The sequence below is a fragment of the Myotis yumanensis genome, unplaced genomic scaffold (assembly GCF_028538775.1).
Source record: "Myotis yumanensis isolate MYYU_CA2020_CCGP unplaced genomic scaffold, mMyoYum1.0.hap1 SCAF_2, whole genome shotgun sequence".
NCBI classification, from domain to species: Eukaryota; Metazoa; Chordata; class Mammalia; order Chiroptera; family Vespertilionidae; genus Myotis; species Myotis yumanensis.
In genome coordinates, this window is record NW_027223753.1 from 160,673,230 (window position 1) to 160,690,226 (window position 16,997).

General features: G+C 41.4%; 1 protein-coding gene across 1 annotated transcript in view; it reads right to left on the reverse strand.

Moving 5' to 3' along the window:
* Nucleotides 1-1,375: 1,375 nt before the first annotated feature.
* The window catches only part of HACD2 (3-hydroxyacyl-CoA dehydratase 2), a 67,386-nt gene continuing 51,764 nt past the window's right edge, over nt 1,376-16,997 (reverse strand). Inside the window, exons 5-7 of the mRNA XM_070406350.1 lie at nt 12,348-12,469; nt 9,652-9,830; nt 1,376-4,370 (exon numbers count right to left, since the gene is read on the reverse strand). Coding sequence (XP_070262451.1) covers nt 4,288-4,370; nt 9,652-9,830; nt 12,348-12,469 — 384 coding nt within the window. The 3' untranslated portion in view covers nt 1,376-4,287. The remainder of the gene's footprint in view (nt 4,371-9,651; nt 9,831-12,347; nt 12,470-16,997) is intronic.

Consider the following 16,997-nt stretch of genomic DNA (forward strand, 5'->3'; position numbering starts at 1 on the left):
AGAGGAATGTTAATAGGTATGGCTATTTTTGGTAATAGTTGCTTAGAACAGTTTCTTCGCTATGAAACTATATGACAATGAGCCAGTCTATTTGTAAGGCTGGAATTTAAAAAGTATGAGAAATTGCAAAGCTAGTCTTCATTCTTGTTAAAGGGAACAGAACACAGCAGCATTTTTGGAACGCTGTGTGAACAGCTAAGCTCTTAATTATACCAAGGGCAAGTCCTCAGGCTGGGCTTATGTTAACAGTACACATAATTGCCACAAAATATGACAATGACCAATTAGAAAGCCCTGATTTCCATTACTACCCTGATTGTAAAAGTGGTGTTTCCTGGGTGCCTCTATATTAACTTCTATATTAACTTTACCATCTGGCCCTCCGCTTCGGTTGCAGTAACTTTACTTCTCTTTTCATAAATAAAGCCTGTCTCTGAAATAGATAGACTCTGTATGAGGAGTGAGGCGGTTCTCACTCTAACCGCAGTGCTGGTAATATCTAAGTCGTGACCAGACAGCATTTGGAAAGGAAATGTTCCCCCTTGGGATAAAGACCACACTCTTGGATAACGAATGGCGAGTTAACTCGGAGGAAGACCTTGTAGACTAGGTGGGGGCATGTGACTGCTGGCTTCTGGGGAGGACCCCAGGTCTCTCTCCATGTCCCCAGCACATCCTAGCTCATCTCTAAGAAGGACCAATGCTGACTTCAGTGCTCCGCTTCAAGAGTTGATGGAGCTGCTTCTGCAAATAACAGAAATCACCCAAAGAAATAACCAGAAAGTGTTCAGCACACAGAAACATCAAGCTTTCATGGAGTTGAAGACGTTGGGAGCCTAAAACTAGCAGGTCAGAAGCGTCTGCTGAGTATCCTGTGGGCAGAGCAGCCCCCAGGACGCTCTGTCTGTCGAGGCATCTTTAGGATGAGGTACTTGATTCCTTGACCATGTATCTGTCTGATATGCAATGAGCATTGCTGGGCAACAGGAGTATTTCCCCTTTCAACTTACATTAGAAGAGTTAGGCTAAAGACAGAAACGAAACAAAAAACACTGTACAATAAGGGTCCTCAATCATCCACTGATGAGTTTCTTAGATTCCTGGGCACCTACATGAGGTCCCCCTCGTCCCTCTGCAGCCGCATTGGGGACGGGCTTGATAAGCTTGAAGACTGGCAGGAAGAACAAATTTTTGGAAACCTCTTAATATAATCTACTTTTCCTGTAGGTGCAGAACCACATGATGAGCAGAAATACATTTTAAAACTGTCAAAGAGTGAGCTGGAACCTGTGGCAGAACTGAAACGTGTCCGTGTTCCTACACCACCACTTTCAGGCCATTTAATGTGAAAAATCACCAGACTCGCTGGCCAGTGTTTCAGACCCAGGCAGAGCACACACCAGTTTATTTTGAAATGCAACACAGATCAGTATTTTATGAATACAACTTACTACTACATTATCAGTAAAAACAGCTTCCAAATGCATGCATAGAAAGTTAAGCATAGTCTTTGAATGCCTTATTTCTAAATATACAAAAAATACATTTAAATTATAGAATTTTAGTGAATCAAAGACTTATAAAATTACAATTTTGGTTTTCACAACATAGAAAAAATACAAAAATGACTATATATGATCATATAAATTTTTACCCAAATTTCAAAGGAGCAGTATGTACTGATTCTGGTGTTTTATGTTTTACCTGAAACTCAGAATTGAAAAGAATTCGTAGGTTGCACCACATCGATGACAACCTTTTATTACAAATGAATAACCAAAAGCACAAGTGGAAATGAGGGCAGTCTCTTCACAGGCCTCTTTAGGGCTACATCCTCCGTAGGAAGCTCGCGCCAGAGGACCGTCCTCGTCTGGCAGGGTGGTGCTTTATTCCAGGACTAACTCTCCACGGTGCCTCTGATCACAGGCAATGCATGTTAAATGAACGATCCCAACCTTAGCAAACAGAAGACAGCAAGTTGCAATTCAGCAGCTCGCGTCTACAAAGCACTACTGCGCACCTCACAGAATCCTCAGCCAGAAGGTGGTCCCGAGAGGGATCTGAAACATCCTGTCAGGGGGCAGCTGATGTCTTTGATTGTGGACTGAAATGAATACTGAAAGTCTGTCAAAACACCCACCGAATACCACCTTTTCCATTCACACTTTGTAGGAAGGTGGGACATTGGCGGGGTTGGATGGTCTCAATTCCTAAAAGAATGCCACCACTTCAAAGAAAACATTAATTTATGTTGGAGCTAAAAAAACAAAAACAAAAAACAAAAACACCATTTACTAGAAGAGGTGGCTGAAGGACATGGTGGCATGTCTTTACTTATCTGCCATGAGCATTTTAAATGTTTGATGTACAGAAATAAACACTGGGGCTGAGACCCTTTTTGAGAAGAAAGTTGTTTACTGTGTTCTTTTTGCAATTTGAGGGAATACCACTGTCTGCAACAGACTGTTTCCCTAAATAGTGACAAATTACAATAGAGAGGCCTGAATAAATCCAATCCAGCAACCCTGAAAAAAACCTGCACTTTTCATCCCATCATCTAACTATTCCAACAACTGAAAAAAATCTTACCCAGATTAAATAATAAGGCTATTATAATCCAAATTGATTCTATTTGACAGGAGAAATACAGTTTTGAAAAATGAGAAAAAGCATGAAATATAATCTTTCCCATACATTTTGTTTATCATGTACAATAGATTCTAATCTCAATATGCCCAAGTTAAGAGTGCTGACTGTGCGAAGCAGAATGTTAATGTTCAATTCAAAAGTTATTTATTACACATCTGCATCACATTTTAGGCTGCATATTTTCTTCTCATTCTTATGTTAACTTTCAAGTGCCTATGAAAATAAGCATTTCAAATTTACTTTCCATTATGACACTCTTCTGACATTAGCAATTATATTTTAAGTGATAATGACTCTATAAGGTACACTTTTAATGTTTTAAAGATCAACCAATTTTTCCAAAAATAAAAAAAAGAGGCTCCACAAAGAACATCCTGTGTTTAAAATCTAGTGCACATCTGAGCTTGGGCTTTACATTTCCCTCCAGCCCTTTCTGGAAGAGTCCGAGATGCACAGCTGAGCAATGACATGGCACAAAGACAGGATGCTGATTAAATAATGTCCATGAGAAAGGGTTTCTTGGCTGCCCCAGCATGTGGGTGACACTGCTTTCAGCTCCTGACTGCCCACTGGATATCCCACTGCCTCTGCATGTACAACTTGGTGGGAATTACAGAGGACCATAGTTAGGAGAAGTATCCAAACAGAAGAGTTTCATGAAAATTTAAAAATAAAATGATCAGGGTGTAGAAACAGAAGCCTCTTCCTGAATGTTCTTCCGACGACATTTCTAAAGTAACACCTTCCATGTGTTTCATGAGCAGATCCTCCCCTTCTGTGACTAGACTGGTTTTGGGCCATCGATGAGAACAATTGCTGCAAATGCATCGCTCAGGGGGGCTCTGAGGACAGGACTGGGGAGTGCCTGTCATTTACTATGCTGAAACTCTCCCTTTCTGAGCACTGTCGTTTTGTTAAATATGAGCGGCGCTGAGCCCCAGGTAAGGTAGATTCTCTATAATGTATGCATACTTATTAGATTCAAGCACATTTCTTAGTGGCAGGCAGTAATGACTCAAATGAAAACAAAAGGGTTCTAGCTGTTTTCTGACGATGGGTACTACCCCAAAGCTTCACAGACATACAAACTGTGTATTTCATTCACTAGACATGAGGAAAAGGTCCTAGCCATAACTTCAGAGCATTCCAGAGAACAAAGGTTGCCGCTGCAAAAACACAAACAGTTCTCAGCATGCAGTGGAGCACTTTGAAAGAGGATGCTGACCACGCTGCAGACTGAACAGAACTCCTGCAAGCCGGGCACCCAGCTGGTGCCACCTCCATACTCAGACTGCAACTATCAGGCATTCAGTGTTACAGATCTTTGTTTATCAGATACACGAAGGAAATAGGAGGGTAAAAAATGCCAAATCCCTGTCTAGTGCCATCATAAATACTGGGAACTTCTGGTTGAAAAAGCATGCTGAATGGACTGGCCAGGGTGTTTTATGTAACAGCTTTTTTTCTTGTTTTATCTTATAAAACCCCAGGCCTGTGTGACACTGGATTTTGGTTTTCGTTTTGTTTAGTATTTTAAAAATAGTTTTACTTATTTTCTATGAAACGTATTGGGAACTCAAAAAGTCTGCAGCATCTTTTTGTTGTTGAAAAGTTTTTGGAAGGGTGCAGAAACAGGAACTATTCAAATTTCTTGTGTTCTTCAGTATGAGAAAGGACCTTCCTTCTCTGGTGTATCATGTGGAAGTATAACTGGGGGAAAACTGGAAAGAAAAGAAAGAACTGGTTAAGGAGAACATTTAAAATTGCATGTTTAAAGCACATGAAATTGACTGGCCAGTGTGGCTCAGTGGTTGAGTGTTGACCCATGAATCAGGAGGTCATGGGTTTGATTCCCAGTCAGGGCACATGCCTGGGTTGTGGGCTCAATCCTCAATAGGGGGCATGCAGGAGACAGCTGATTGATGTTTCTCTCTCATCAATGTTTCTATCCCTCTCCCTTTCTCTCTCTTAAAAACAAATAAAAACATGTAAAGCACCTGGACTGAAGTCCTCCTGACTTTCTGACTCCTTTATCGTCCAGTTGCCGAGGAGTGGCCAAGTGTACTTGGGGAAGGGAAAACGCAGAGACCTACCTTTGCCTGTGTTAGCCATGGAGGAAGGGTCATGTGGCCTGCACTGACAGACATTACTGTCACTACCATTACCAGTCAAGATGCCACAGAGCCAGCAAATTATATTCTTTACACTCTTATTACCTTTACACTCACTCTCTGATTTCACAACAACTAAGTGAAAAATTCTAGTGAGGGAGTTATTGTCCATGTTTCAGAGGAGGAATTCAAGCCCAGAGAAGGCAGGCAACTTGTCTGGTGTTTCACTGCAAATCACTGACAGTTAGGACCAGGCTCTGGGCTGTTCTGTGAAAGGCCAGACTGAGGCGGGGAGGAGTGCTACTACATCTAATCTGAACACAACTGAGACAGGTTTGAGTGTAGAAAAAGTCTTTATGAAAAGATAGCCAGTATCTTAGTCACTGGAGATTCTGTTCTTGGTAATGTATAGATTACTTTAAAAAGTAAGGGCTCTCAAATGAACGGGATGGTTCTGCCTACTTAGGGAATATTTGGAAACGGGCGGAGATCACATTTGGAAAATGCCAGTTTAAGCTGCCTGGCCTTCTCAAGGTTACTGTAAACTGGGGGATTCAATAACCATGTAAGAAACTCCAGTGAGCTAGTCTTGGGTGTACAATATCCTTCCTTTCCTCCCCTTCTCAGCAGTTCCAATGTCTATTTTTAGACAATAACTTGTATTTTGGGGGAGGTAATTTCTAGTATTGCCCACGCTCTCTGACAGTTTCTTCCTTTTTAAATGGGTTCCAAGTTGGACAAATTTCAAATGGTCCTCCCAAATTTCAAATGTACTCCACGCCATCAGTGGGCATGTGCACACAGATCTGATAAGCTGCAAAAGCTGATGCCGAGCAGGGCTGCCAACCACTCCACTCACTATTTGCAGGCAGAAAGTTATTTGCAGAAAAGACCCAGCTTGTGCATGTAATTCAACAGTGAAGTATTTTAGTACGAGAGAGCCAAAAAAGTTGACAAGCTCTATAATCTAAAAACTAGAAGTAAAGATATAATTAAACCATAAGAAATGATAATTGTAATCATTTAAAAATGCGGGCCAGTCACATTTCTATAGACGTGCTTTCGTAAAGGGAAATGTTGTGGCAAAGCACAGAGGCCTTTTCCTCTGGTTGCATTTGATTACATCACCCTGTACAGGGCAGCTACAGCCTCACAGCTAGTTCAGAGGGTGGGAGGGGGGACAGTGAGCTGGAAGCCATTCAGTAGGCCCTCAGCAGCAAGCAGAGTAAGATGGCCAAGTGTGCCTTCATCCCTGTATGCAAGGGCCTGCTGGCTGCCCAAGAGGCAGATGTCAGAAACAGAGGGCAAATATGGCCCTTGAGTTCTTCCACATCTCCTAGAGGTTTCTGAGTGCCTAAGAAAAGGAATGGGATACTGGGCTGAAGGCTCTCTATAGCTCTAGCAGTGACATCTTCCTGGGACCAAAATGTGGATGATACTGTCTCCATCGGAGTTACCCACATGTTCAGACTAAACCCAAATTTTAGGGTTAAAACAATTCCAGATTCATGGCTCCTATATTTAACTCCATTGGGCTCTAATGAAGACTATCCTTAAGAAAACCTCAACCTTACAACAGGCTACTTAGAGTTCTACCTTATGCTCTCCCAGTTCAGGGCACACAGAATGGAGACAGTTGGTGTGTTGGGGTGGGTGTGGGGGCTGGTGGGTGCCACTGTGCCCCTTTCTGTAAGAAGATGGACTCTCTCGCCCTGGCCGGTTTGGTGGACTGAAGGGTGGAGATTCGATTTGTGATCAAGAGCACATACTCAGTTGCAGGTTCAATCCCCAGACTCGGTTGGAGTTCATGCAGGAGGCAACCAATAGATGTGCCTCTCTCACATTGATGTTTCTCTCTCTCTCTTCCTCCTCCTTCCCTTCCATTCTCTATAAAAAAAAAAAAATCAATGACAAAAACATCCTCGGGTAAGGATTAAAAAAAAAAAGAAGAAGATGGATTCTCTCTCTCTCTCTAGGGAAGGAAGACTTGGAGGAGGAGAGCAACTGGAAATGCTCTGTCTGGGACAAGTTTCGTTTTCAATTTTTCCAAAAATCAGAGCTGTGGTTATAGTTACTGACCACTGGGAGAGCCAGCTTCTTGGTGTCTTCACCCTACATCACTGTTTCTCAGCCTTTTTATTCCCACTCTACAACCAGTGCTCACCAACGTGGGGCGGGAAAATGTAAACAGGACTTAGATATCTACTGAGTCCCGCAGACACAGCACATACTGCCACTGCCCACAGCAGGGAGGATCACCTTGCACAGGACTCCAAGCTTCCCAACACAAGAGCCCTCCTGGGCCAGGGCTCATGGGCCGCAATCTGGGCTACATGTACATCAATGCAGTAACAGGTCAGGACCATAAAAGCAGGTGTTGCCTATGTAATATCTATCACAAACTCCCTATTAAACGAGATTAAAAGAAACTTAAGTTGTAGAAAGAAAACCAAATTGGTAAAGACCACATGTCAACAAGCAACCTCTCCTAATTCTGCATTTCTTCTAATAAATACAAAGCTTTGGAAAGATGAAATGTGCGGTTGGCCGGAACAAAGTGTACAAACTGGCCTCAGTGCTACCGCCCATCCTGCCCCGCCGGAGGCGCCGAGGGCGCCAGCAGACACAGGATTTGCAGCAGGTCAGGTGCCATCTTGAGCTGGGTGGGGAGTCAGAGATTTGGAGGAAATCTTTTAATCTTTATTAGAAATCAACCCCTACTCTTTGTCTAGAAGAGTTAAGCCACCTTGAAAAGGAAAGACTATAAACTTCAACTAAGCCAAGTTCTCTTACCAAAAGGAGGCTGAAAAGGGAAGGGGGAAGGAACTGAGACGAAGAAACAGATGCGCTGAGAAGTCTGTGCAGACACTGGCTGAGGTCTTTCACATTTTAAAGCTGAGGGGAAGCCCCACAGAACCGGGAACGTTCTCCTTGAGGAATGCTATCCATGGGGAGGCTGCCTGTGGAAGACCAGGCCCCTCCGCTGTCATGAGGTCAGCAGGGAGAGGCAAGGCTGGGCACTGGCTGGCCATCAGAACACAAGAAAGAGTGGAGGCGCAGACACGGACTGCCCAGGAGGCTGTTGCGGGGAGGAAGCCCTCCTTTCTGACAGAGACCCTGCAGCAGCCCTGACTTCTGCCAGTGTGGCAGCATCTTGTTATTGGTTTCACTGCACGAGATCCTCCTTGACCCTTTTCAGGTTACCCAGAATGGCATCTATTCTCTATTTACTCAAAAAACATGCTGAATTTAACCAGTTTAACTGCCACGGTTAATGCCACGCATTCAAAACGGAAGCCTTCCCCGTGTCTGTAGACGCTTGTGGCATACAAAGGGTTAAATAAATCGGTGGCGCCTGCTCACTGGGATAATACCTGTTATTCCAGGATGGCAAAACTGCAACTAAGAATTGTTGCTCTGGAGATTGGAAGATGAAACTCTTAGGGAACAACATTGGAAAGGTAAAAAACTGTAAGCTAATTTTTACTACTTGAATTTTTAGACTCTTCCATATTTACCTTCTATTTGATAAGCAACTCTTTTTACATCTGAGAGATGGCCTTTAGCCACCATGGTTTCAGCACCCAAGAGAAGGACCTGATAATTAATAGAGTGGGAAGTGAATCATGAAGCAGAATTGTGTCCAAGATAAATGCTACATGAAATCAGGATGCAGTTTTTTTTCACAATGCATGAAATGCAGGTTTCCTCAGAGGGACACTAACATGTCCTTACGACAGTTAGGATGGCTCACACAGTTAGTGCCATAGGATGAAGAAAAGCCCAACCCTCCTGTCTGAATTTAACCCAAGGTTTAGGGGAGAAGATAGCACCTTATAGACGAAAATAAGAGCCAGTCACAATAGCTGTAGGAATAGCTAAAGGAGAAGAAACCTATGTCCTTTTGGATATGTGGAAATCAACCACAGGATTTCAATGAACAACAGAATCCAAGAAAAGGACCAAACAACTCTTCCTCAGCAAACAGGACTCACTTCACAGAGGCCTCAAACACAGCATTTTCCCTTTGTTCCCAAGTACGCTGAGGGGCACATTTGATTATCCAGTATAGGCCTTTAGCAGCACTGTTAAATACTGGAAGCCATCCTAAAGAGAACACTATGTTCTGTTCAAATGGTTTTAGTGCTGGTTTCTAAACAGGAAAATAAAAAATATAGAAAAAATAAATTAATGTTTTTATTTTATTTTTTAATCCTCACTCGAGGATATATTTTTCCCTTGCTTTTAGAAAGAGTGGAAGGCAGGGGGGTGGGGGGAGAGTAACATTGATGTGAGAGAGAGACATTGACTGGCTGCCTCCCCAACACGCCCCAACCGGGGCTGGGGAATGAACCTTCAACCCAGGTATGGGGCCCTGACCGGGAATTGAACCTGTAACCTCTCGGTCCATGGGCCGAAGAGCCAACCACTGCGCAACATGCCAGGGCAATTAACCTGTTTTTATTTTGCTACTTGTTTCCAATTAACTACTGATTCCTTAAAAATGAGGAACTGTCTATTTGATATAGTAAAAATGCAAAACCCCCCACCCCTTTACAATGTTTTTCCGATACCATAATAAGCAGTTCCTGAGAAACAGAAAAAGTCAAGGTAAGGCTTTAATGGCTTTTTTTGTTTTCCACTCAGTACTTTTCCCCAACAGTTACCATCCTGGTAGTCAGTGTTTCAAACCCACACACTAAGAAGGGATGCATTTTGGCAGCTGTATTGAGGAGTCATCTTTCTACAACTACTACCAGAGAAAATTCCCAATAAACCAGATTTACATTTACCTAAATATGGTGTAAAAACAACCAAAGGCATTTAACTCTAGCTATTGTAGAGCCAATTTTTAAAACATAAATGAATTTATGCATAACTGTTTACTTACGTGGAATGTAGGAGATCATTATCAGAATTAGGAATGCATAATAGTCAAAGGAGAAATTGTATTTGTTAGGTAAACTGATGGAGTACAGGCCAGCCTGTCTGACAAAAGGCAAAGCAGCATATATTGTGAGCAATTCTCCTGACACTCCCATTGGATATAGCACAATGAACAGTGTGTACCTAAAACAAAACAAAACAAAACGCTCATTACTGAGGCTCGAAGCCAGTGTTAGTAGAAAGACGCACTCCCACCCTTCTAATCAGTACGGGTCTTTTAGAAAATATTGGTCTGTTGCCAAAACCGGTTTGGCTCAGTGGATAGAGCGTCGGCCTGTGGACTGAAAGGTCCCAGGTTCGATTCCGGTTGAGGGCATGTACCTGGGTTGTGGGCACATCCCCAGTAGGAGATGTGCAGGAGGCAGCTGATCGATGTTTCTCTCTCATCGATGTTTCTAACTCTTTATCTCTCTCCCTTCCTCTCTGTAAAAAAATCAATAAAATACATTAAAAAAAAAGAAAAGAAAATATGTCTGTTTATACATTTTCTTGTTCATCCACTGTTGAAGATTAGGTTTCATAAGCCAGTTTTTTGAAAGGGCCTATAGCAGGTATGTTTCTGACTATTCTAAAATAAAATAAATGTGTTCGGTAAGCCTTAAAAAATTCTTGAAAACAACTCCCTAAACTGAGGTGCTGCCAAATATTTGTAAAGCAGGGGCACTGAGTTATGATTTATATTGAACCTACCCTATGGGGTGGGAGTGGATGGGGCATATGCAGGGAGTTGGGAGAAGGTGTTGGGAGTATTTGTCTAGGAATCCTTAACAATGTACACTAAGTCTGGTCTATGGACAAAAAAAATAGCGCATTCCATGTGTGTGCACTCCTACAATTAGTCAAAGGTCTGTGCATGCTGTTGTGAAAACTGAAATATATGCTAATTTTAAAAATTAAAAATTTATACAAACTTTTCGTCATGTAATTTTTCAATGAAAAAACTATAATTACTATCACATGGGAGAATCCACACAATTTCTTTCACTTTAAAAAGAAATTCTCTATGTTTCAAAGAGAATTCAGAGAGAAGTTCATCCTATGAAATAAACTGGAAGTCATTTCGAGGTATAAGTATTGCTGAAGAAATCATCAGCTCAGATTTTAAAAAGCCTTTCATGCAGCATTATTCACAATAGCCAAGATATGGAAGCAACCTAAGTGTCCACTGATAGATAGATAAAGATGACATATAATGAAATATAACTCAGCCATAACAAATAATCAAACCTTGCTATTTGTGATGGATGGCCCTAGAGGATATTATGCTAAGTGATGTGTCAGACAGGGGACAAAATAACATATTTCACTTACATGTGGAATCTAAAAAACAGAACAAACAGACAAAACAAAACAGAAACAGACTCAGAGACACAGAAAACAAACTGATGGTTGCCAGAGGGGAGGGGAGGGGGGATAAAATACGTTATGGGGATGTGACGTACAGCATAGGGAATACATATAGTCAACAGTATTATAATAGCTTTGTACAGTGATCTATAACTAATTTTATTGCAGTGATCACTTTGTAAGGTGTATAAATAGTCGGATAACTATGCTGTACACCTGAAACTCATACATAATATTGTATGCCAACTATACTTTAATAATTAAAAAATAAAAAGTCTTTGGCTGTTTGTGGCTGACAGTGAGTACTGAGCTTCAAAATTCCAGGTACAGGAATTTCCAGGTACTGAGAAATCTGCGAAGATGAAAGGAAGATTTTCTCCACTGCCAACCTCAGCATGCTAAGGAGGATGGTGGAAAAGGAAGAATTTTCCATAGGCCATGGAAAACAGGGACAAAAGAATCATTCTCCAATGGTAAAATCAGGGCTTGGTCAATGAATGCTCCCTATACCCAGGGTGGACAGCTTCCACAATGCCTGCCAGGTTGGTTAGAAACTATGTTTCCCCCATTCTTCCCTTTTCGTAATAAAAATGTTTACTAGGGGAAAAAAGGAAGAAAGTAAAGAAGTGCACATACTTGGAATGTCACAAACAACTGGTCTGCCTCTAATTTAACCACCCAACTCATAAACTGCCTAGGAACCACTATTTTCCTTCCATGAAAGGAGGCATTTGGGCCCCAAGGATAATTTTGCTCCTTTTGTCAATCCTCCCCATAGTCGTTTTCAACTCAGAAAATTGCTTACAACTGTCTCATGGATTAGTTCAGATAAATAGATGGCCTTTTATCCAACTCATAATGAATATTATTGTAAAAATAATCAAGGCAAAATAAACTGATACTAATCTAAACTGCTATTAATTAGAAATTAATTTAAGAGTCACAGCTTGTTGAGAAAATTGAGAACTGGACTTGGTCCAAAAAATCATAATGGCAGAAACTCATCAGTAAAATTTGATGCAGACAAAAAAGGGATGCTACATCAAATCTCTATTGAATAATTTAACTGCAAAGAACTGATTCAATAAAAATAACAAATGTAAAAAATTTAAAACAGTATTTCTAGAATCAAAATTAAATAGAGTTCTTTATCCTGATGAAATCTACAGAACAGCTTTCTACCCATCCCCCGTCTTATACACTTTTTTAAAAAAAACTTAGAAGTAGTATTTAGACAATATTGCAGTGATAGATCATTTCAAAAGTTAGTCTTCATTCCCTGTACTTCTTTACCTGGCCCATTTGATGAGGTAAGGCAGGTGGTTTAATAAACTGAATGTGTAAAAGGAGTAACGGATAATTTCTGTGATTGTCCAGGCAATAACAAACAGAAGGACACTGTCTTCACTCTGTACCTGGAGGAAAAGGAATACAAAAGCAAGTAACATTTGATAACAAAAGCACTCACAATGTACAGCACCCCTCCCCCACAATCCCTTTACAGAAGTGGGGGTTCCAGGAAGTGGACACAGTCCCTGGTGTCCATCCTCAGTGGCCACAGCATAACGCAGAGAGCTTGCCACAGAAAGGAACTCATGCCCATGACAACTGTGTAGAAAGCCAATGGGAAGGGGCAAGTGAGAGGAGCTCAGCTTACTGATGAGTGAGAGATGCAGGGACTGGGAATTACATGAGCTGTAGCCCACAGAAAGAAATTAACACAGGAGAATGTGAATGGATGTTAGTGGGAGCCAAGAGTGGTTAGATAAGAAGGGTAGAAGGGAAGAAGATAAGGGTGGAAAGCTTGGATTCCATTAAGAATTTTAATTTGATCTACAAGATACTTAGGAACCTAAGGAAATTTCAAGGAGAGGTAATATAGTGATTAAAACACAACTGTAGCCTGCAAGGCTCACTGGTTAGAGTGTCCGCCTATGCACTGGAGGGTAGTAGGGTCGATTTCCAGTCAAGGGCACATGCCTGGGTTGCAGGTTCGACCCCACAGCCCTCGTAGGGGTCCATTTGGGAGGCAACCAGTCAACATATCCTTCTCGAATTGATGTTTCTCTCTCTGCCCCCCCCCCCCCCCCCCTCCGCTCCCACTCTCTCTAAAAACTAATGAGAAAAAATATCCTCAGGTTAACAACAACAAACCACGCTACTGATTCACTGGGGAGGATGGATTCAAGTGGGAGAAGAGCTGGAGACCATCTACGAGGCAAGGCCCATTTATTCTCTCCCACCGGTGACTTCTTCCCTGTTTAACTCAAGGATTAAAGAAGCTTCCCTGCTGATCACAGTAAGTAGCTAAAAGTCAGAAGAGCTTTGGAATTCCTAACCTCCTATGAAGTTGTTTTCATGCAGAAAAAAACAAAAAATTTTGAAAAGAACTCCTTAGGTTTTTTTTTTTCTTTTTTAAAGAGATGTTCTCACTAGATGCCTCAGACTGCAAATCTTGCATGATAATCTATTTCTGTGGTTTGAACTTTCAACACCTCCTTCCCACCCACCCCTGCGAGGTTTACCATGATCCTTAGTGCTTGAAAACCAGTCATAAGAAACAAGCTCCCACGGCAATTCACTTACATTTCTTGCATCCAAAAAGGGCAGTTAAGAGTTGAATGTGAGGAAAAAGTTTCACTGAGTAAACTGAACAAATTCTAATGATAAGATGGATCATGTCTTACTCCTAACATCTAACACAACAAAGGTATGGCATGCTAATCTTAACTCTTGCGTCTTTGTATGTGCAATGTTAATAGTTTTTAGCACTTTATTCTTCCTCAGAAAGTGTACATGGAATGATCCACCTACACAATGAAATAAGCAGTCATTTACATACCTATTAACTAAATTGCTCTGACAAAGAATTTCAAAGCTGCAGTTACCATTCTCTAAAAATGATAGGAATTTTATATTGTCAAGAGCAAGAGTACTTTTTGTTTCCCTGGTGCTCACTTATTGGCCAAAGTAAAGTAAAGGCTAACACCTCTAGAGCTTTCATTTTTCAGTCTGTCCCCAAATCCCTGCTTAACACCCATCTATACTAAAATACTCTCAGAGCACACTTGGCTTTTTGATGTACTTTGTCATGTTCCTCATCTTAAGAAGATGTTTTATAGCTTTGGGCTCAAGCCTTGCTCAAAGATCTTTGGGTAAAAATATTTTGCACTGCAAACGTCTTGAAAGCTGGGAGTGTGTTTTATTCATCTTTTGATTCCCAAAAGGACTTTGTGCTTTTCACAAGTAGGAGCTCAACAAATATTTGTAAAGCAAATAAATTCAATCTTAATTAGGTCATTTCAAGATTCAGTTCCCTGCTTTTTGATAACTGATATCAGTTTCTGTGTAGTCTTAGTGGCCTTCAAGAAGACAGGTAACAAACAAAACCCCTGAAACCTCCCACTCTGATCCAGCCTAGTGGTTATTTGATGGACAGCCTCCCCACCCCCCCCAAGTTAGTCTTGAATCAAAAGAACTGTAACATACTCAGACCCAGGCTAAATGTGAAAGCAATCTGCTCCCAGACTCCACCTATAAAGGCCATGTCATAATTTTAAAAAGATGAGGAAATGACCATTTTGTACTAATGATATCTTCAGGTCAATGGCAAGTGCAACACTGTTATTAGCCCATACACCAAAGGTGGCAGTTCCTGGTCAGGGCACAAATCCAGGTTTTGGGGTCAATCCCCAGTCAGCGTGCATGCAGGAGGCAAAGGATCAATGTCACTATCTCTCTCTCCCCCTCCTCCTTCCTCTCTCTTTAAAATCAATTTAAAAATATGTTCTCTGGTAAGGAGTTTTAAAAAAAGGAGGACTTGGGTAAAGACAGAGATCAAGCTTATCTAATTTGCAGATAAGTACCCATTAACACAAACCAGGGCAGAATGTAATGAGTTAAAAGAATGAAATATCCAGCCAGCATGGCTCAGTGGTTGAGCATCGACCTATAACCAGGAGGTCATGGTTCGATTCCTGACAGTAAGGTCTCCGGGATCCTCAGCCCCAGACACAGGGAATGTACTGAATCAATGCTCCTTAACTTGAATGATACCTTGTATTTTCTTTCTTTTTTAGAAAGCAGGAGTTGGGGACACTTTCTAACAAGTGGGGAGCCTCCTTTCTATCAAGGGCCAATTAGACAGAGAAGAAGAATCAACTGATAGTCTTGCTGAAGTGAAAACAAAGGAAGTTTACCTTTGGAGGGATTTTTGAAGGACAAAGGATGAGGATTATAACAACTTCAAACTTAGCTGATTTTTGAATTAAGATCTAGAAACATATTTTATTAATTATTCAGAATACTAGTAAGAGATTTAATATGTCCACACGAGATACTATGCACATATGTTCATAGTAGCATTACTTATATTAGCTGAAAAGTAAAACAACCCAAACGTCCACACTGTTGAATGGATAAACAAAATGCGATGCACATCCACACAGTGGAGTCCGATTCAGCAGCACAAAGGAAAGAAATTCAAAAAAAAGAAAAAAAAAAGAAAAAGAAAAAGAAATTCGATACCTGCTATAACACAGTTGGACCTCGAAAGCATTATGCTGGGTGAAAACAGCCAAATGCAAACAACTACCCTTTGTATGATTTCATGTCTATAAAATGGCCAGAAAAGAGAAATCTAGAGGCAGCAGATGAAGGTGGGGTGGGACTGGGAGTGGGAATGGGGATAACTTTTAAAGGGCATGAGGGGTCATAATGTGGTGAAGGAAATATTCTAAGACTGGATTTTGGTGATGGTTATAAACTTTGTGAATTTACTAAAAAGCATTAAATTGTAGCTTAAAATGGGTGAACTTTGTGGTATATAAATTATACCACCATTGAGGAGTTGTTGTTGTTTTTTAAAGAATATGGTGCTTACCTTAAATGCATGCAATTGCCTTTTAAAGGAAAAGGGGGAGGAGGATTTAGTAAGGTTTACAAAGGAAAAGAGGGAGACAGGTTTAGACTAGGTTGCCAATAATGTCTTGAAGAAGCCATGTTTGAAAGATGCATGTCCACAATCATGGCCCAGTGGGGGAGTGGGCACAGGCAGCCCTGCCCGGCAGGAAACCTTCCTGGGCCTGGTAGTGAGCTGCCTGCTGGACCCTCAGGCTGCAGACGACAGGTTTCTGTCCCCTGCTCTCCAGCGAGGGAGGAGGCGTTGGGTGTGGGTGGCTTGTATAATTTAGCCAAGGGAGTTTACATAAAATTCAAGCTGGAGAAACAAATGAATGCAAGAGAAAAACCTTTACACACAAACAACATCATATGTTTGACTTTAAAAGGCTCAGGGAGTATCAGTACAAGAAAAGCTGTCATTTTTATTACATTAGAAGAAAAACAGATGGTGCCACATAAGAAAATCACTACTGTAGAAACGCTATTCTTCTTGGCATTTTGGAACCTGCTGCTTATCACTCTGGTTATTGCAAAAAATAAAAATAAAAATCCCCTGATCATGCTTTATGGTGAGTGTTCTTTCTTCTTCTCAGTACCTCTTTCATTTGTGAAGAGATTCTGGTAAAATCAAAGCTGCGAGGACGAGAGTCTGTTCTTGGCAAAGTGTGAGGAGTATGGTTACCTTAGTCTGTTCTGACTGCCATAAAACACCACAGACTGGGTGGCTTAAACAACGGAAATGTATTTTCTTAGGTTTAGAGGCTAAAAGTCCAAGATCAGGGTGCCAGTGCACGTGGTTCCTGGTGGGGACCCTCTCCCTGATTGTCATCAGGCTGCTCATCACTGTGTTCTCACATGCAGGAGAGACGGAGGAAGCTCTCTACGATCCCTTATAGGGCACTAATGCCCACGACCTGATCTAAACCTCCCAAAGGCCCCATCTCCAAATACCGTCACTTTGGGGCTCAAAGTGCATGTTTCTGTGTCTGGCTTATTTCACTCAGCATAATGCTTTCAATGTTCATATATGAACTTAAGGGG